At 41.5% G+C, this 21,496-nt stretch overlaps 1 protein-coding gene across 4 annotated transcripts in view; it reads right to left on the bottom strand.

Annotated features, from left to right (window-relative positions):
- myo9ab (myosin IXAb) overlaps positions 1-21,496 on the bottom strand; it is a 140,982-nt gene that overhangs the window by 11,543 nt on the left and 107,943 nt on the right. For 3 of the 4 annotated variants that reach the window (XM_067436999.1, XM_067436997.1, XM_067436998.1), the window contains exons 26-39: positions 20,464-20,545; positions 19,561-19,767; positions 16,770-16,870; positions 14,720-14,823; positions 14,423-14,643; positions 11,913-12,029; positions 11,655-11,843; positions 9,717-9,764; positions 9,507-9,618; positions 6,854-6,915; positions 3,306-3,498; positions 3,095-3,223; positions 1,093-1,198; positions 874-1,005 (exon numbers count right to left, since the gene is read on the bottom strand). In XM_067436999.1, coding sequence (XP_067293100.1) covers positions 874-1,005; positions 1,093-1,198; positions 3,095-3,223; positions 3,306-3,498; positions 6,854-6,915; positions 9,507-9,618; positions 9,717-9,764; positions 11,655-11,843; positions 11,913-12,029; positions 14,423-14,643; positions 14,720-14,823; positions 16,770-16,870; positions 19,561-19,767; positions 20,464-20,545 — 1,803 coding nt within the window. The remainder of the gene's footprint in view (positions 1-873; positions 1,006-1,092; positions 1,199-3,094; positions 3,224-3,305; positions 3,499-6,853; positions 6,916-9,506; positions 9,619-9,716; positions 9,765-11,654; positions 11,844-11,912; positions 12,030-14,422; positions 14,644-14,719; positions 14,824-16,769; positions 16,871-19,560; positions 19,768-20,463; positions 20,546-21,496) is intronic. The other variant, XM_067437000.1, reaches the window with a different exon arrangement.

The raw sequence follows: 21,496 nt of genomic DNA, 5'->3' as shown, positions 1-21,496 counted from the left end.
AATGAGATCATCAGGGCGGGCTTTAGCCGATGATGGACAGATGATCAACAGAAACTGACCAATGAGATCATCAGGGCGGGCTTTAGACGATGACGGACAGATGATCAACAGAAACTGACCAATGAGATCATCAGGGCGGGCTTTAGCCGATGACGGACAGATGATCAAGAGTACCGTAATCATCACATCATCAAAGGCGTTTGGGTTGAGTTTGTTCTAATCCTAAACGGAGAGCTTGTTCGTATCTCCATCACCTTCACTATTTCTCTCAGAAATGATGATCATGTTGGGAAGTGCTCTTTAAATAATTTTTTTACAACACCGGCAAAGATCTTTTACACTCATCTTTTTCTTCTAACGTTACTTATTCCAGTGTGCGTGCAGACAGGGTTGCCAAGTTTTACAACAAAACCCGCCAACCACTAGCCCAAAACAAGCCCAATAGCTTCTCGGCGGAGTTCTCTGGAAAAAAATGGCGTTTGGGGGTAAATGTGTGTTATTTTGGCAAGGTTGCTGCTATAATTGTCATTCCTGGGTCTATATATCCCATAATTGAGGTCGCTTCAACCCGCGGACAAGGAAAACAACCGTCGGGAAAACCGCAGACTTGGCAACACAGTGCAGTTGAGTTCTGTTGACATTTGACAACTAACGTTATGCGTCGCTCCGCTGCTCTGATTGGTTGTAGGTCTGTCCAATCGAGGCCATTCCTGGTTGGGTTGAAACACGCCCCATAATCACAGCCCAATGGAGCATCAGACTCATATTCTGCATAATCTGACTAAAAAGATTGCATTAATCATGTAAAATAACCATTTCGGCTACGTCTGGATGGTAGTTATGATTTCATGCTGCAAACTGATAGCATCTTACGCAGTGGTCTTGCCGATGTCCCGGACGCTCTGTAACGGGTCAGTGGTGTCGGGACAGCGCAGTATGCAGGGGGCAAACACGATGGCCAGTGCGTTCGCAGACATGCGGTTCGTCTCCTCCTGGAATGAGATCCTGAAACAAACGACATATGACGGTTAAACTGCTGTAGCGACAGGCATTGAGTAAAACCATCCAGACTATGGAGGTTAAACATCTCACCGGACCAGGTGGAAAACGAGTCTCTCCAGTGTGCTGAGGTGAGTCCTGCTGAGCTGATCAATGACCGAATAAACCCCCTGAACCACCTCACGCTTATCCTGCAGACCTACACCAACCAACATCACAAAACACTCCATTATATCCATGCAAATCAGCCCAAACTATGAGCAGTTTCCTCAAAATGGTGAGAGGACGTAATCTAGGGCCGGATTCACCAAAATCTTTTGTTTGAGAAAGAAGACCTTTCTTTAGGTGTATAGTTTGTAAGAATGTTCCTGAGCGCAATTCCTGAAAAATACTCTTTCTTAAAGTCTGCATGAAATGTAAATTGTGATAGTGATTACGTATAATGTCACATATCCGAGTGACACGCTTCTCAAACAAGAACACATGTGGGGCGGGGCTTGATTTCCTCTGTGGGGAACTGATTGGATTTTTGTGGTTTGCTATTGGTGGCTTACTCAATAAAAAACAAAACAACGATTGTTGGTTTTGATTTCATTAAAGATGGATAGATGGACTGATGGATAGATAGATAAATAGATAGATAGCTGAATAAATGGATGGATGTATAGATGGATGGATAAATAAATGGGTGGGTGGATGGATGGATGGATGGATGGATGGATGGATGGATGGATGGATGGATGGATGGATGGATGGATAAATAGATAGATGGCTGAATAGATGGATGGATGGATAAATAAATGCGTGGATGGATGGATGGATAGTTAAATAGATAGATAGATGGCTGAATAAATGGATGGCTGTATAGATGGATGGATAAATAAATGGGTGGATGGATGGTGGATGGATGGATAAATAGATAGATGGCTGAATAGATGGATGGATGGATAAATAAATGCGTGGATGGATGGATGGATAGTTAAATAGATAGATAGATGACTGAATAAATGGATGGCTGTATAGATGGATGGATAAATAAATGGGTGGATGGATGGTGGATGGATGGATAAATAGATAGATGGCTGAATAAATGTATGGATGGATGGGAGAATGGATGGATGGATGGATGTATAGAAGGATTGATAAATAGATGGGTAGATGGATGGATGTATAGATGGATGGATAGATGGATGGATAAATAGATAGATAGATGGCTGAATAAATGGATGGATGTATAGATGGATGGATAAATAAATGGGTGGATGTATAGATGGATGTATAAATAAATGGATGGATGGATGGATGGATAAATAGATAGATGGCTGAATAAATGGATGGATGGGAGAATGGATGGATGGATGGATGTATAGAAGGATTGATACATAGATGGGTAGATGGATGGATGTATAGATGGATGGATAAATAGATAGATGGATGTATAGATGGATGGTTAAATAAATGGGTGGGTGGATGGATGGATGGATGGATGGATGGATGGATGGATGGATGGATGGATGGATAAATAGATAGATGGTTGAATAAATGGATGGATGTATAGATGGATGGGAGAATGGATGGATTGATGTATAGAAGAATTGATAAATATATGGGTAGATGGATGGATAGATGGATGGATAAATAGATGGGTGAATGGATGGATGTAGAGATGGGTGTATAGATGGATGGATAAATAGATGGATGAATGAATGGATAGATGGGTGTATGGATGGATGGGTGAATGGATGGATAGATGGGTGTATGGATGGATGGGTGAATGGATGGATAGATGTATAGATGGATGGATAAATAGATGGGTGGATGGATTAATAAATAGATAGATGGAAGGATGGATGGATGGATGTATAAATGGATGGATGGGTACATAAATAAAATAAAGGAATTAGCTAAGCTCATTAATTTGATCTAAATTCGTCAGTAGTTCTCAGAGGGTTTGTGTCTGTCCACACAGAAGTATGGACCATATTCATGGGGAGGGGCTAGAACTGTGGAAGGTCATGCGGACTCGAAGTAAGAAATTAAGCAAGAATAAAATTTTTGAGTATGTTTTGTTAAATCCGGCCCAAAGCGCTCATACCCATTGCCCTGAGGAACTCCTCGTAAAGTTCAAAGGTCATCAGGGGGTTAGGAAGGTCACGCAGCCACTGTTTCAGGACACTCGCGATCACATGGATGTTGTAGTCGTCTAAATTCACACTGTTCGCATCTGCGATGAAGAAAGATCATCAAACACACTCAGTTTCTACATGACGTATTTTCCCCATAAGATAGAGTCTGTGTGTGCTCACCGGTGTCCAGCCCCAGCTTCAGCTCTTTGATTTTATTGGTGGACCCAGATTTGCGGTAGATGCCCTCGGTGTAGAGGCCGTGCATCTCGATGTAGTTTATCAGCTTCTCAACCACCAGCGGGACGGCTCTCTCGTCGCTGGTCAAACGAGACAACTCTACGCCAAACTGCCGTGAAGACAGCTCGGGGTCAAACTGGGCGTGCCCCACACACACACACACAGACAGACACACACAGAAATGAATTACATGAAAAATTATGACTGGAATGAAGTTTGAGTCACAAAGATGAGTCACATACAACTGAAGACGGCACAGAAAGATCCTTTATCATATAAAAGAGATCATTTAGAGATGATTTAAAGGAATGCTCCACTTTTTTTAGAAAATAGGCTCATTTTCCAAATCCCTTATGCTGCGTTCACACCGCACGCGAATGACGCGAATAAATCGCGCTATTCGCGCGAAGTTGGACGCGTGAACATTTTGAATCCATTCGCTTCATTCGCGCGTCAAATTCGCTTCATTCGCGTGTGACATTCACTACACAACAGACGCGAATTCGCGTCATGGGAGGGGTTTCTGCTAGTCATTTTGACTGGGTCACTTGACTTCTTTTCTGTAAAAAATACTACTGTTAATGTGTGACAAAACGTAGTTTGAAGACTTTTTCAGGCGATAATATTGTTGTTTAATGCTCAAATCTGTGTTTTTTTATACAAAAAGTGCTCATTCGCGTGTGACATTCACTACACAACAGACGCGAATTCGCGTCATCGGAGGGGCTTCTGCCAGGCAGCGGCAGTCGGCAGAAAGACTATCCGAGTTAAGGCTGCTCTCACCGGGGTTGATGAGCGCTGAGCTCCGGTGATCGCCTGGGGCTCACACCTCCGAAAACACCAGATCAAATTTTCAAATAGGAGCTCTCTTAATAAATAAATCACATATTTGAGCTTTAAACAACTACATTCTCGCCTGAAAAACTATTAAAAGTACATTTTGTGACACAATAGAGTAGTATTTTTAAATGACTCTGGCCTCGGGGTTCCCCTATGGGTTTCCCATCCGTCACTTCACCACGTGACAGCAGTAAGCAGGCTCCTCATTGGTTAACGCGGCGCGAATATCCGCCAAAGTTCAGATTTTTCAACTTGAGCGATTCGCGTGTTTCGCGCGGTTCGCGCGAATCACGCGTTCAAAACGCTCAATTCGCGTGATCATTGCCGCTTCATTCGCGCGAATCGCGCCATTCGCGCCGCCTCATTCGCGCGAATCGCGCCGCAGAATGCCTATTCGCGTCTCTGCATTGACTTAACATGTAAATCACTCGCGCGAATCGCGTCATTCGCGTGCGGTGTGAACGCAGCATTAGAGTTAAACAGTCGAGTTTTACCGTTTTTGAATCCATTCAGCCGATCTCTGTATCTGGCGGGAGCACTTTTAGAAGTAGCTTAGCATACATCATTGAATCGGATAAGACCATTAGCATCGCACTCAAAAATGACCAAAGACTTTCACTATATTTTCCTTTTTAAAACGTGACTCTTCTGTAGTTAGATTGTGTACTAAGACCAATGGAAAATAAAAAGTTGGGTTTTTTTTCCCCGGCCGATATAGCTAGGAAGTATTTTCTGCGTAATATCACTGCGCCGCTGCACCCATGGTACGGCAGCAAAGTTCCCTGATTATTACGCAGGAATGAGAGAATAGTTCCTATCTATAATCGTTCTAAAAATCAAAACTTTTCTTTTCCGTTGGTCTTAGTACATGATGTAACTACAAAATAGTAAACTTTTTAATTGGAAAAATATTATCTTTGAAAAAATAAAGTCTTTGGTAATTTTTGAGCGTGATGCTAATGGTCTAATCTGCTTCAATGATGTATGCTAAGCTATGCTAAAAGTGCTCCCACCAGATACAGAGATCGGCTGAATGGATTCAAAAACCCTAAAACTCAACTGTGTAACTCTAAGGGACTTGGAAAATAAGCCTATTTTCAAAAAAAGTGGAGTGTTCCTTTAAGATGAATGGCTGACCGATGAGGGGTTTTAATGGCCAAATCCGATATCGAGAGCGTACACACAGTACAGGCCAAACGTTTGGACTCATTACTATTTGTAAAAGTTTCTTCTGCTCATCAAGCCGGCATTTATTTGATCAAAAATACAGAAAGAAGCGTAATATTGTGATATATTATTACCATTTAAAATATTTGGTTTCCAGTGTATTCTCCTTTAAATGCTGATTTATTTCTGTGATAAAGCTGAATGTTCAGGATGGTTCCTCCAGTCTTCAGTGATCATGATCCTTCAGAAATCATTCTCAGATGAGGACTCATTATAGCCCCTTTCACACTGCACGTCGGACCCGCAGTATTCCCGGAGCATTGCCGGGTCGCCTTCTGTGTGAAAGCACCACGTCCCGGGATTGATTACCGAACTGAACCCGGGTCGGGGACCTAGAAATATTGCGGGATTCGACCCGGGACGAGCGCTGTGTGAACAAAAGCCGAAACTAATGCCGCAGCGTGTGCGTAGTTATCGTGCGACTCCTAGAGCTTGTTTTTTCAATAATACAACCCTGCAGTGCCAGAAGAGCTCGTCGGTGTTTTAAACGCAGAGAGTGTTCGTATACAAAAGAAACTAAAATTAAACACGCAGAAATGTGCGCAAACTGGACACAAGTCGAGACCACGGAGCTCCTTACTATCCGCGCTGAAGCTGAGATCGCTCGCCGTTATACGTCACATCCGGATGTCACGTGTCGACTCGACCCGGGACCGTTACGGGTTGTGTGTGAAAGCGCTCGTATTACGGTATTTCGCTGGCAGTGTGAATGGACCAAATCTAGCGGCCCGGGAACAAATGCCGGGTCGCATTATCCGTGTATTTGCCGGAATCGCAGTGTGAAAGGGGCTTAAGAGTGTTGGAAACAGTTCTGCTGCTTAATATTTTTTCATAACCTGTGATACTTTTTTTATAATACTTTGATGAATAAAACTTTTTTTTTTTAAAGGGAAAAAAAGAAAAAAAAGAAAATGTTTTAAAAATAGAAACCTTTTGTAACAAAAATATACACTACTGGTCAGTCATCTTTTTCTTTCTTTTTTTAAAATAAATCAATAATTTTATTCAGCAAGGATGTGTTAAATTGATACAAATTTATAGTAAAGGAGATTTATATTATTTGAAAATATGTTTTTATTTTGAATAAATGCAGTTATTTTATTCCTCAGATATATTAATCAGCAGAACTGTCTCCAACATTTCTGAAGGATCATGATCACTGAAGACTGGAGGAACCATCCTGAACATTCAGCTTTATCACAGAAATAAATCAGCATTTAAAGGAGAACACACTGGAAAACAAATATTTTAATTTGTAATAATATATCACAATATTAAAAAAAAAAGTCTGTATTTTTGATCAAATAAATGCCGGCTTGATGAGCAGAAGAAACTTCTTTCAAAAACATTACCAATAGTAATGTGTCCAAACGTGTGGCCTGTACTGTATATGTCGGCCAATCATTATTTTAAGGTGGTCTTACCTTCTTACTGCATTTGGTAGTCATCCTCAGACAGCACTTCTTGTGGCACGCATAGCGACAGACTGAAGAGGAGAAAGAAAGGAGGACACGTTAAACAGCCAGCCAGAGACTGAGCGGATCTGAGCACCATTTCCTTTTCAGATCAAGAGGAAAATGAGACAGAGACGCAAGAGTCCATTATTGAAAAATAGATGAATTTACAGGGGAAAATCAGATTATGCTGCACTCAGACCAGCAGACGGACACTTATCCCCTAAGATCAAAATACAAGAAGCATTCCAGACTGTGACAAAACCAGTGTTATTTCACTGTCACTAATAGGGATGTGTGATGTATTGGCCAACATATCGGTATAAGCAGATATACTCTATATTGCCTAAAGTATTGTGACGCCTCTCTAAATCACTGAGTTCAGGTGTTCAGTCCCTTCATGGCAACAGGTGTATAACTCCAGCTCTCGGCCTGCAGACGCTTCTACACACATTAGTGAAAGAATGGGTCGCTCTCAGGAGCTCAGTGAACTCAAGCGTGGGGCCGTGATAGGCTGACACCTGTGCAATAACGCCGCATTCACACGGGGCGTAGGCGTTAACGCTTGACGGAGGGCGTGGCTGAAGCTGGGTGCTGACGCGATCGTCATAGTGATAATAGCCAATCACATTAACTTGCCGCTTGGACCAAAACACAACACAAAAAAGCGCCTTTTTTGGTTGTATGTGCGAGTGCGATTGCCCGTGTAGTTGTTGTCAGCGCACTGCACAGGTGCACGAAGCTGTTAAGTACATTAAATCCCGAAAAAGCGCCGACAGCGGGAAAAATATCACGTAGTGGTCCAGGAGCTGCGTCTGGATTTTTAACGGTCTATGGTCTGGATGGTTCACGGAGCAGTAATGAACGCAATTGGCTAGCGTCTGCTGTAGGATATTTGCATACGGCGATCTGATTGGATGACGCCTGCGCTGGCACTTGAAAAGTTGAGAATTCTTCAACTTCTGCCGCTTGCAACGCGAGTGAAGTGCCGCGACGGAACCCACAATTCAGTTCGGCAACGGATGATGTCACCCATTCAAAGTAAATGGGAAGCGTTAACGCCTACGCCCCGTGTGAATGCGGCGTAAGGCCATTCCTGACATTTCCTCACTACTAAATATTCCACGCTCAACTGTTAGTGGGATTATAACAAAGTGGAAGCCATTGGGGACAACAGCAACTCAACCACGAAGTGAAATCACAGAGCGGGGTCGGTGCATGCTGAGGGTCACAGTGCGCAGAAGTCTCCAACTTTCTGCAGAGTCAACAGCTCCAGACCTCCAAACTTCTGTGGCCTTCAGATGAGCTCAAGAACAGCGGAGAGAGCTTCATGGAATGGGTTTCCATGGCCGAGCAGCTCATCCAAGCCTTACATCACCAAGAGCAATGCAAAGCGTGGGATGCAGTGGAGTAAAGCAGCCGCCACTGGACTCTAGAGCAGTGAGACGTGTTCTCTGAGCGACCAATCACGCTTCAGTCTGACAATCCCATGGACGAGTCTGGGTTTGGCGTCGCCAGGAGAACGGGACTTGCCTGACTGCATTGTGCCAAGTGTAAATTTTGGTGGATTGGGCATTATGGGGTGGTTTTTTTCAGGGCTTTGCCCCTTAGTTCCAGTGAACTAAGTCTCTTAATTCTTCACCAAGACATTTTGGACAATTTCATGCTCCTATCTTTGTGGGAGCAGTTTGTGGACGGCCCCTTCCTGTCCCAGCATGACTGCGCTCCAGTGCACAAAGCGTCGGTCCATAAAGACATGGATGAGGAGTTTGGTGTGGAGGAACTTGACTGGCCTGCACAGAGTCCTGAGCTCAACCCGATAGAACAGCTTTGGGATGAATTAGAGCGGAGACTGAGAGCCAGGCCTTCTCGTCCAACAACAGTGCCTGACCTCACAAATGAGCTTCTAGAAGAATGGGCAAAAATCCCCATAAACACACTCCTAAACCTTGAGGAAAGCCTTCCCAGAAGAGCTGGAGCTGTTAGAGAGGGTGGGCCGACTCCAGATTAAACCCACAGGATTAACAATGGGATGGCATTCAAGTTCATGAGCAGGTAAAGCCAGGCGTCCAAAAACATTTGGCAATATAGCGTGTATTAATTTTGAAAGTCATCATTATTGGCCCGATAGAAAAATGTAGCCAAAATATTAAAGCAGATAAATAATGTATTATTTGTTTAAGCTGAGATATTTCAGATTGACCATGATGGTTGCTTGAAAAAGAAAAATACATTTAAGTGCAACATGAGCAGTGCAAGTCTGTCATATAAGCCACATAACATTTCATAATAATTGTGTGTTTGGGACATGAATTTTATAACGAAAATAAGATAAGCTTAAAAAGTTTTTGTTCCGTTTGAGACTTTTGTTTTTGTAATCAGGCTCTAAAAAATCATATAAAAATGTGGATTTAGATTTATCGGTCAATATATCAGTTATTGGCTTTCAGAATTATCAGTATCAACCTAAATGTTCATATCGTTGCATCCCTAAACATTGATATAATAAAATATATCAATCGAAGGCATGAAAACACTCTTACTCGAGTGCCCATTCTGAGATATTTCAATGTTACGAGAAAAACATTCCCAGATGGAAACACACACACATGATCGGACTCACGTTTGCACACACACGCTTTGTCCATCATCCAGATGAGAGACGAGCAGAACTCGCAGTAGGTCGGGATGCTGTACTGAGTGGATTTGAAGATGTGTCCCATGTGCTCTTCCACCTGCAGAGGGCAGCACAACGCTGCAGATGTTAATGGACTCTCACCAAGAATACATAATCCATAATACACCAGATTAATGATCTAAAACTGGGACTGACAGTGTCCGATTCCTTTTTCCTCCTCTTCTTTCTCTCAGGTTTAGGAGCCTGGAAAACATCATACACAGATTGTCAGAAGAGTGTTAGAGGACAACGTCCCTCCAGGATTTCATGATATTTTTGTGTGATTTTTGTGATCAAAATGACTGATTTTGTGGTGGTAATTTCCAGAAATTTGTGAAAATTTTTGCATTTTTTTTAAAATAATTAGGATACCACATTTATCATATTACATCAGATGCAAACAATAGAACAAACAAACAGCACAAATCTTGTTTATTTTGGTATCTTACTAAAAAAGGCTGTCCAGTGGTGTACTATAGCTTTAACAACATGATCGCTTAGGGTGGGAAATATGACAAGTAAATCACAGCAATAAGCAATTGCCTAATATAAATTAAAAGTTCTCAAATAATTAATTAATCAAGTAAACAGTCAGTAATAAAATAACTAATAAACAAATGATATAGGACAAACAAACACAACAGAAAGACACAGATACAAACAGTGCTTGACGTTTAAGTAGGCTATTGTTAGTTTTTTCCAGCTGTTGTTTGATGGTGTAGTAGCCTATATTAGGTTGCTTTCACTTTAAATACCTACTACAGTAACACACGGTCGGAACCAATCCTGTCACAAACTTATTCACTCAAGACATAACCGCCAAGACGGACATTTAGGCATAAGCGTATTTGATTTTGATTGTTTAAGGGCATTAAGCCTATAAATATAACACATTTCTGTATACTCGTGAGCGCTGACAGCTGGCAAACGTGCACAGAATCCTCAGCCAGTCTGACATCGGTCCGTGTGTCAGGAGCGAATTGAGTTTGTGTTATACAGCGCGTTTATTACCTCTTTTTTTAGTGTTATCGGACATATCATACTTTTATTTGGATAGGAGACCGAGTGATGAAGCCAATCAGGATATGGGGATGATAAGGTGGCCATGATGGACAGAGGCCAGTGGGCAAATTTGGCCAGGATGCCGGGGTTACACCCCTACTCTTTATCGAAAGACATCTGGGGTTTTAACGACCACAGAGAGTCAGGACCTCGGTTTAACGTCTCATCCGAAGGAGTAATCAATTCGCCCAGTCCATGGCACTTATTAGGTGAGAAAGATTCGCTTTCACTTCCACAGACCACACACTGCGCACCACGACGTCTGTATCCTCATGAAAACAATGCATTATAGCTTTAAATAAATTAAAGATACTTCAATTAGATATTATTTGTGATTTAAAATATTTTTTGTGTGATTATTTTGCGGTGAAATCACAAATTATGCTAGCCTGACAAGCCGGACCCACATCAAGATGTTTGGTCTGGAAACTCACCATTGACGGCTCAATCTGAGGGGCGGATAAACGGCTGTCTGTCAAACTCCCTCTGCACGCGATAGGATAGCGCTACACCAACCAGAGCAACGAAGGTGAAGCAGAGCTCGTTGAGAGATTAAACATTCGCCGTATCCGGTCGGCTAAACTCTGAACACATCTTCCCTTCTTAAGAATGACTTCAGTGCCGTTCTTTGTTCTTTTCTCAGAGAAAAGCTTAACTCCAAGTCTTCCAGAGTCGCGGTCAAAGCTGATTCGACAGACCGCCGTTCGCCAGTTTCTGTGTTTACTAGAAGCACGCAAACGCAACTCGGCCGTCATCATTATGGCCCCGCCCGCCGACTCTATACACGATGTGATTGGCCCGACCAGAGTTTGGCGTTTACAGATCAGAAGGGTATTGAGAGTTGCTAGACGACACTCGCGGCAGATTAGATTTGCTGCCGCTAGGGTCCGTCTAGATTTCTAGGCTAAAATTATGCAGGATCGCAAAAAAATGCGACATTTTGTTGATTTTGCGTTGTATTCAGCGATCACAGAATCGCGAAAAACTGGAGGGACTGCAATGTGTGTCGGTGGAGCCAGAGACGGGGTTTACCTTACTAATGGTCCCATCCATGGGCTTGAATTCGGTCATGAACTCGTCGAGGAAGACTTTAAACGTGTTGACCCAGACTTTAACCGGCGACTCGCTCCAGTCTCTCTGCTCCAGACGCATGCTCTTCTCCAGAATGTGCTCGAACAGAGCGTAGAGATCCTTATAGCGAATGCTCCTGCCATCATCCATCTGAGGAAGAGACACATTTAGGCGGGATTGGAGGGATGAGAAGAGGTGTTGAGGGTTTCAGACACTCACAGCCAGAGCAGTGGAGTAGGAGTTGAAGATGTTGAGGCGAAACTCTTTCAGGGCCTTCTTGAACACCACGTCCACGGGCGTGTCCTTCTGACCGGCTTCTGCTTCCAGATCGCTGATCTACCAAACATCAGATCACAGATATCTCATATTTTAGCTAATATGATGATGCTTTTAATCACATTTTAGCTTGTGATCCATTCTGCTTTCATTAAACACAGGGGAAAGAATTCATTTGTCTGTAAATCGCTCAAATATGTATTGGTTTTGGGTTATACTTTATTTTGAGGTGTAATTATACACTTAAGTGCAGACTATTTTACAGTGTCATTGTTGCATATGTTACATGTAGGCCCTATAGTTATAATTACATGCAACTAACCTTAAACTAAACCAATCCCTAGTTGTGCTAAATGTTTGTTTATAGGATATTTAACTCGTTTTTCGTGAAGTATCGACCTTATCATTATTTTAAAAATGAATGAAATGCCACTATAACCAGTAGATGGCGGCAGAGGAGCACTTATTGACTTTTCCACTCCTTAATATATGAGAAAAGTAGGAAGTCACAGTCTCATAGAAAACAAAAGCTTTTCTTTAAATATGTGACTGAATTACACAGAACAGAAGTAAAGAGCTCCTTTAATAATCACTGAAGCCGTCGGTCCGTTCAGTGTGAGACGATAGAAGAACAACGGCACATTTAAAAAAAAAACACAAAAAAAAAACCTCTTCTTCCTCTGTCTCTTTTTTTCTTCCCTTTTCTGGTTTTTGCTACTCTGAGTAGTGTACAAATCTTGGTATTTAAGGCACTTTTTGTGTTTCGTTGCCTCTTCTTGACAGATCGCTTCCTGTACTCCTGAGCTGTAAGTCACTTTGGATAAAAGCGTCTGCTAAATGCATAAATGTAAATGTAAATTTAATAAGAGCAGAATATTTAAATTTTTTCTATAAAAAGGAGGTTTTTGCACATTACTGTTGTTAATAAAAGTTAATTATATCTGCATATCAACTCAAGCTCTGCTTCGCTGTTAACCTCTTAAGGTCCGCAAGGACGTGGACGTGCTGAAGCTCTCTTTGCTTAAATTAGCTCAAAATTACTATCAGATGTAAGTAATTTCTAGGGGTGTCCCCGACTAAGGATTTACACATTCGAATCAGAATATTCGACTCTCTTTATGGTCGACCGATAGTCGAATCATCAGTGTGTGTGTAAACCATAGACCGGAAAAAAAATAAACGGTATAAACGGGTTGGGAAGGGCAGGACACTAGTCAGCAGGAGGCTAAGACTATTTTTATTTTACTTTACACACGGCACACAGCCACCACTTTTAATAAAGTGATCAAAATTAGGCTACACTACATTCGTAAATTAACCGTTCTCTCATAACATTTAAAAGCTGAACCACAGAACATCACACAAATATATAAAAGAACATTTTGATAAATAAACCTAAAAAAATACCTGCCTAGAGAGGAAAAGAACACGTTGAGTGCGTTTATATGCACGTTCTTAAGCCGATTGTGCCTAAAGGGGGTCTCAGACCGGACTGAAGCTCAGCGGCGTGTCTCAGGATCTCACACTAGGCAGACGTGAACATTATATTCCCGCGAGCTCAATTTTGAATCGACTTCTGACAGAAGAGCTGCACGATGAGTGTATCTTGTAGCACAGGGTGAAATCAGTGTGTACATTCACGATTTGAGGGAAATATACATTTAATCGCCGCGGACAGGCGTCGAATGCCGCCGTCAGTGTATGTGTTCGAATTTTAAAGGCGCGGCGCGTCCGGTGCGAAGCTCAGTGCCCTTAAAGGGCCGATCGCGACACGTCTTTATAACACTAATATTGAGCACCCCCATATTGCCAAAATGGTATGATCCTCGTTTCATAACACCCGCGAAGATTCGACCATGAGATCAGTGGTCGAATCCGGTCCTGCATATCGATGCATCGAATCTTCGACTATTAGGGGTCAGCCCTATTAATTACCACCAAAAAACTATACATCACTAAAAAGATCTAAGACTAAAGTTTATATTTTTACCTCGGTTTTATTCTCAAAGTCTTATAGTGACCGTAATGTGTTAATATGTGCCAGGAGTTATGAATATGATCATCGACGTTGGTACCTTTTAATTGTAATATGCGCGTCATTTCCTCCCATTCATAAAATACTCCTCTGTGGTCGTCATGAAGACTCGACAAAACAACTTCCCTCAGGGCTTTTAGTTTAAATGTGTGCAGATGTGGAGAAATGTTGATAGATTCTCACATGTTTGAGTCAAATTTCTATACAGAGAAGTATTATTTATTCAGTCATAACCATTCTACAAAATTAATATATAAAACGGTTATTTCGTAATTGCCATTAATACACTATGATGTGACAGTTTAAGCAAGAATGGTTTTACAACAATTTGCACAGAAATTCGTTAGTAAAACTATTCTAAATTATAGTGAGAATGCTGAAGTTGCATGCCAGTGTAAAGTGCAGGAGTACCGCGCACCTTCTTCATGAGGAAGTCGTTCATGCTGCGGTAGTCTGCGGTGCTGGTGAGGATGTGCAGGCCGTCGTTCTGCCAGGCAGAGGCTTCCAGAGACACGCTACTGATCTTCACACTGCGCCTCCTCTTCATCGACATCATTCCCATCATCGGCTCGCGGTTCTCCTTGCTGTCCCGTCCGCGCTCTGATAGACCAGCATGCTCCGGGCTTCCAGGAGGAGAGCCTGCGAGAGAGAAACACATTAGAAAACGGCACATGTGGAAGAAATCTGATTAACTGGTGATAAAAACGGCACACACCGTTCCTCGCGTCGGCGAGCTCCGAGTCGGCAGAGCGCCCCCTGCTGGACATCTTCTTATCTCCATGTTTGCTCTTACTCCAGAAGCGCATTTTGCCTCTGACCCTACGGGGAACACCAATTGGACAAAAGATCACACTTTCATGCACTAATGCAGGGACCTCCAGTCTCGGTCCTGAAGGGCCGCTGTCCTGCAGAGTTTAGCTCCAACCCCAATTAAACACACCTGAACACGCTACTCAGTGTCTTACTAGGGCCTTGTTGTAATTAGCTGGTTCATGTGTTTTTTGGGGGGGCTGGAGCTAAACTCTGCAGGACAGCGGCTCTCCAGGACCGAGATTGGAGATCCCTGCACTAATGAATCATAGAAACATGAATTCATGAAAATAACTAGTAGCAGGGATGAACTTTGTCAGCTATATTTTTAACATAGTCTTAGTCCTCTTAAAAAAGTCTTGTCATGAATGTTGTCTGTTGATACATTTCATCAGATTATTGCTCCTATAAGCACAAGACTATGTCACCTGATGAGCATGGTTTATTTTACTCATTTGCTCTAGTTTCCTGATTTATAATTCAAGCATATAAAGATGTTCATGCAGATTCTGTAAAATTAAACTCAAGGACTTTCAAAGCACTACTTTTTTGGTTTTCAAGGATTACAATCAGAGATCTCACTTATCAAACAATATCTTTATCATCTTTCAAAATCTAAAAAAGTAAATAGATAGATTTAAACAAATAAAGTGCAGCACAATGACTGGTAACTTTAACCATTGAAAGAACACTATGACAAAGATATCGCTTTTCTTATTCAAACTGATTTTTTTCTCTATATGATTGACCTGAAGAATGAAAGCTGTATCATATACGATCATATTATATGAGCAATATCACGCTCATAGTCATGCAAAATTGCTCTATCTATATCAGACAGGCTGCAGTGTTAAAGTATTGTTTGATCAATAAAATTAAACACTAATTTTAAGCATTTCTCAAGTACCTTTTCATAAATATGGCTGTTTTCAAGGGTTTTCCAGGACTTAAATGTCAAGAAGTGAAATGTAAGTACTTTTTAGCAGCTTGAACGAGCCACGTTGTAATAATTTGTTCCCTTGTTTTAGTTAAATCAAAATTAAGAAACTAATTAGTTCAATGTGGCCACGGTTTACTAAAACAAGGGGATTAATTAATAATCAGTGGGAATGATTTCTAACTTTGTGGCCATGAAGTGAATAAATGCGTAAATAATGGCAATGATTAACTAAAAAGAAAGAACAAATTCTTAAGTCATGGTTATGATATACACCGATCAGGCATAACATTATGACCATCTTCCTAATATTGTGTTGGTCCCCCTTTTGGTGATACGTCAAGGCATGGACTCTACAAGGCAAGGTGTACTGCGGTATCTGGCTACAAGATGTTAGCAGCAAGTCCTGTAAGTTGCGCGATCACACGGGCCAGCCTTCGCTCCCCACGTGCATCAATGAGCCTTGGCCGCCCATGACCCTGTGGCCGGTTCTCCACTGGTCCTCTTGGAGCACTTTTGATAGATACTGACCACTGCAGACCGGGAACAGCCCACAAGAGCTGCAGTTTTGGAGATGCTCTGACCCAGTCGTCTAGCCGTCACAATCTGGCCAAACTCGCTCAAATCCTTACGCTTGCCCATTTCTTCACACACATCAACTCTGAGGACTAAATGTTCACTTGCTGCCTAATAAATCCCACCCACTAACAGGAGCCGTGATGAAGAGATCATCAGAGTTATTCACTTCATAATGTTAAGCCTGATCAGTGTGTATATATTGTAGACTGGGGTTGCCAGATGTCAAGAGCTTAAATCCTCTGAATAATTGGACCTACAGTAGGCAACTTTACTTAAGGAAAACTACATTTTACTCGCTTTCTCTGTCAAAATATTGCATGTTTATAGTCTCACGTTTCATGATGTCCCGTCATCATCTCGCCTCAGTCATGGGGGAAAAAAGGTCAACAAACATTTTTGGTCATTAAGGAAATGAACATTAGAATGAACCTCCTCTGACCTGCTATCTGTGTGCGACATGGACTTCCTGAGCGAATCCATTTTCCCAAGATCCCCTGAGGACATGGTCTTCTGGATCCTCTTCTGCTCTTTCTGAGATGACTTGAGATGGAAAAAGCGAATTCAGAATCAGATCGCACGTAAATGCTTTGAGCACATCAGAGCGGACCGAATGGTTATCAGATCTACAGGAACACTGCTTTAGGCTGATGAGTGTTTCAAACAGCAAACCCAACTCACATGAGGGAAAGAATGAGAGAAAGAGAGGGTGTTTTAGATAAGAGAATGAGTGAGGAATGGAGAAATCACATCCTTTCCATGTTAAATGGTCGCATGCATTTGCAAACTAGATTATCATCCGTAAAAAAAAGACACGTGAGATCCAGCCTCACGTTCAAGACCGCTCCATTATTGAAAAGAGAGTCTTGATATTCTGGTTAATCTAGACACGGCGGCCTCATCCAGTCAGGTTGATTAGTCTTCTATTGGATTAGTCCATTCCAGAGATTTGGTTATGAAGGAGATCAACGGTTGAGGTCAGTCAAGAGGCGTTAGCGGGTTTGCACACTGACCAAACATTAAAGAGTTAATGTCGACCATCATGTCGTTCTCAATCCCTTTGACCTTCCTTCTTCAGTCTTATTTTAGGGTCATTACTCATTAGCCAAGTTTCCATCCACTTTTTTCCCCATGTTTTATTGAATTTGTGTTTTTTTTTTAAGACTGAAATTTGCTGTCTCCAGCCGGTTTCCATCCAATTGGCCTTTTACTAGAGCCCGGGCGAAATTGTTCGAGGACAGATGCCTATACCGATATTAGGGAGTAAAAATATGTCAATACGGATATTGGCCGATATTCTTCATGTGTATATTTTAGTACAGTACCAGCCAAAAGTCTGGACACACTATACCACTGTTGTCCAAACGTTTGACTGGTACATATATATATATATATATATATATATATAAATACAACAAAGCAAACATACAAATGAAAACAGTTCTTTTCAGGTTTTTCATAGGTCTAAACTAAATTTACAGGTACAGAAATAGTAATCAAATGTCAAATATCACTTCATAATCGTCACTGTAAAAATATAGATGAAGCCTTATTAAAGTTATTCAGTCAAGAGCAGTGTTTTTTTTTGTCTTTTGTTATCTTGTATTTTAAGAGAGAACGTTTCCCTGCCATTGACAAGATTTTTTCTCTGCTTTCACTGATATACGCTAGGGGGCGCTGTTACACATCTCCTGATCAATCTGTCTGATCAAAACACAGGCGAAGAAAAAGCTAATATAATAAATAGAGCCCAACTGAAGATAAATCGGTTCGGCTCTACCTTTTACAGATAAAACGGTGTGCATGACGATGTCGTCCCTAAGAAAAAAAGCCATTGTTGCAAAATTTTGTTGTATCGCAAAAAAAAAAATCTTCCCTTAAGTTGTTTCCATTAAACCACTTAACTTTTATAAGATTGTAAAAAAAGAAAAAATGACAAAAATAAGGATGAATGATGTTTGAGAAGTCTTATCAATAGTGATAAAATTACTTAATATACAATTTAGTAATATGATTATAATCGATTTAATGCAGTTTTGAACTACAGAGAAACTTTTAACAGATGCAACGCCACAAACGCAGACCCGATTTATTTGCATTTCTCAACAAAACTTTTTTTCTCTAAAGTAGTTTTTCGGGACATTTGAAGTATCGACATACTGTAGTATTTATACTCTAAAGGTTAACGGGGAAAGATTGTGTCGACATTCGCAAAAAATTAAAGATAATTGTCATTTCCATCAGCTATATTGGTAAAAATTTTGATGCACTAAATCTTTTTACGTAAAAAGTCCTTAGATGGAAACCTGACTATTACCATTTCTATTAATGTTTTGAATTAGTTTGCTGCAAAGATCAAAAGTGCAGATGAAGAGAGTTATTGCCACCTAAAGAAAGAAGCGATTCTGAACTTTCTGAAACTTGTCAGTAATTCCAGTCTCACTTCCTGCCGAACCTATGTAGGTTTGTTATTCATTTGCATATTGCCAGCCTATGGTTTTCATTGGCTGCTGGTGAACAGTCTACTTTGCCCCGCCCTCAAACACTGTTCAGATTTGGTAAATGGCATTTTGTGGCATTTGGTTTCTGACGCACAGTTTAAGGGATAGTTCACACAAAAACTAAACTTTTGTCATCATTTACTCACCCTCATGTTTTTCCAAACCTGTATGAGTTTATTTGTTCTGCTGAACACAAAAGAAGATATTTTGAAGAATGTTTGTAACCAAGCAGAGAGAGCAACCATTGACTACCATAGTAGGGAAAAAATATCTTCTTTTGTGTTCAGCAGAACAAAGAAACTCATACAGGTTTGGAACGACTTGAGGGTGAGTAAATGATGACAGAATTTTCATTTTTGGGTGAACTGTCCCTTTAAGCAGTCGACCAATCAGAACAAACAAGGTAATTTGACCAATCAGAGCAGAACAGGCTCTCGGGAAGGCACGAACAGACACTGAGAGAAAAGAGCTGATGCTCCAATGGATATTATAAGAAGTGTTTTTGACTTTGGATGCATGTTGCAGGAGAACTGTGAAACTACATTTGGAAGAAAGCCTTACATTTTTGGAAGTCGTGTGGGTTTGTAACGACATGAAGGCAATTTAACGCCAGAATTTAACATGTTGAATGTAACGATTCCATTAAGAAAATGATCCCTGACATGTTCGTCTCTACATCTGTGGTTGGATAAGTGTGCAAAGCTCCGTGGTGGCGTCCGCTCTCGGTTTTACCATCTCGGAGTCGCTGTGGCAGGCCGGGTCGGCGTCAGGTGAACTGGGGGATTCTGGGAGAGGCGGTGTGCGAGAGAGCACAGGTGTGTACTCGTATTCATCATCCTCATCTTCGTCAGAATCGACCTCCGTGCTACAGGCACGGCTCAGGAAATCAGAGCGCGTCCCAGCCATGCGTGCTTTCTTTTTACGACCGGCTCCGGCCACCTGATCGTTCACATTGATGATGTCAGATCACCTGATAGACATCCTCGATTTAACTCATCCTGGACCCTAAGGCCGCATTTACACTGCAGGTCTTGATGCACAATTCTGATTCGGTGACTATATCCGATTTATCATCTTATATCATCTTTTAAAAGCGACTCGTATCTGATATTTGCATTTACACTGTACACTGGCGAAACAGCCCAAGACGTTCTTAACCGGTGCAAGGAAGTAAAACGGCGCGATATGAAACGGACGCAGGTAAAATGATTATAAATGTCTCCACACATCTTTAAAGGTCAGCAAAAAAAATTTCTAGTAAGACGGAGAAAAAGAGAAGAGCCCTTGTTCGCAGTTCGTGACGTCATTCGCCTCAGTCTCTTTTTTAATGACGTTCGACTCTCATTTACTGGGGAATATTTGATTTGACTGCACATGGCAGACGCTAATGCACGTGTCTAATTCATACCGGATTTATTCCCACATATGAGTGAGGCCTGAATCCTATCTGAGGATATCTGAGTTCATGCGTTTTTCTCCTGCTAACGCGTTCACATGTCATATCCGATCTGTGCCACATGAGAGGGAAATAATCAGAAGTGGGTCTCTTGAACCATCAGTGTAAATGAGGCGTGAGAGAGACGTCTCACCACTACACGGGACCTGAAAGTTTCCCAGTGTTTTGTCTGCGCTCACCTCTCTGTTCTTCAGCGATCTGAATCCCGCTTCTCTTTGGATCGCCAGGGATCGTTCCTGATTCACCAGGTCTTTGTCCGACCTGAAAACACACAGGTTGATTATAACTAAAAACATCTTAATGTCATTGCATTAGATGCTAAATATCAGGAAAAAATCTGTAAACAGGAATATCTTTCTAACTCTTTCCCCACAATTGAGGGAATCCTGTTGCCAGTTATAGCCTTACTTATTGGCCGATCTCCATAAAAATTGGCATGCTTCTTAAGAATCATGTGGCGCATGTGCTCACCCAATGATGTGAACTTCTGAGATTTCGTCTAGGAATTATAGGCGTTTGGGTAGACTAAATGTTTTCTAAATGATCCAGCTATAGTTATACAAAAGCCAAAGTATTTTTTTTTAAATAATTATTGGCCTAAAAAGTCCTGAGAATTGTGTCACAGTGCTTTTAGTGAGGTTGAGGCAAAAAACATAGGACTTGTTCAAGAAAGTTGGTTTTTGAAATGATCTCCAATATTTAGCAAAGGCAATATTTGAACCAAAGTAGCTCAGAATGAGGAGTTGACCATATGGTTTGAATTCTATGGGTGTGTGCAAAAAAATTGCATGGTATACAATCATTTATTTTGAAATAATCTCCGATATTTAACGAACTGTTCGATTGGCGGTGGCAGTCCTAGAGGCGAAGTTGCTCAGAACGAGGAGTTCTGCCATATGGTAGAAATTTCATGGTATACAATCCTTTACACATGTGAAAAACGTGAGAAATGCGGAGGACGATTTATTTTGACTGTATTGCCAGCCTATGGTTTTAATTGGCTACCTGCAAATTCTGTTTACTTTGCCCCGTCCTCAAACACTGTTCAGATATGGTGATGGTCATTTAGCTACCGACACACACTGTTAAGCAACCAATCAATCAGAACAAACTGGGCCATCAGACCAATCAGGGCAGAGCAGGCTGCATTGGTTTTAGCGAGGTTGAAGCAAAAACATACGACTTGTTCGCAAAAGTTGTTCTGTGAAATGA

The sequence above is a fragment of the Pseudorasbora parva genome, chromosome 25 (genome assembly GCF_024679245.1).
Source record: "Pseudorasbora parva isolate DD20220531a chromosome 25, ASM2467924v1, whole genome shotgun sequence".
Taxonomy (NCBI): domain Eukaryota; kingdom Metazoa; phylum Chordata; class Actinopteri; order Cypriniformes; family Gobionidae; genus Pseudorasbora; species Pseudorasbora parva.
Note: the sequence above shows the minus strand (reverse complement) of the source record. Positions and strands in the feature narration are given on the sequence as shown.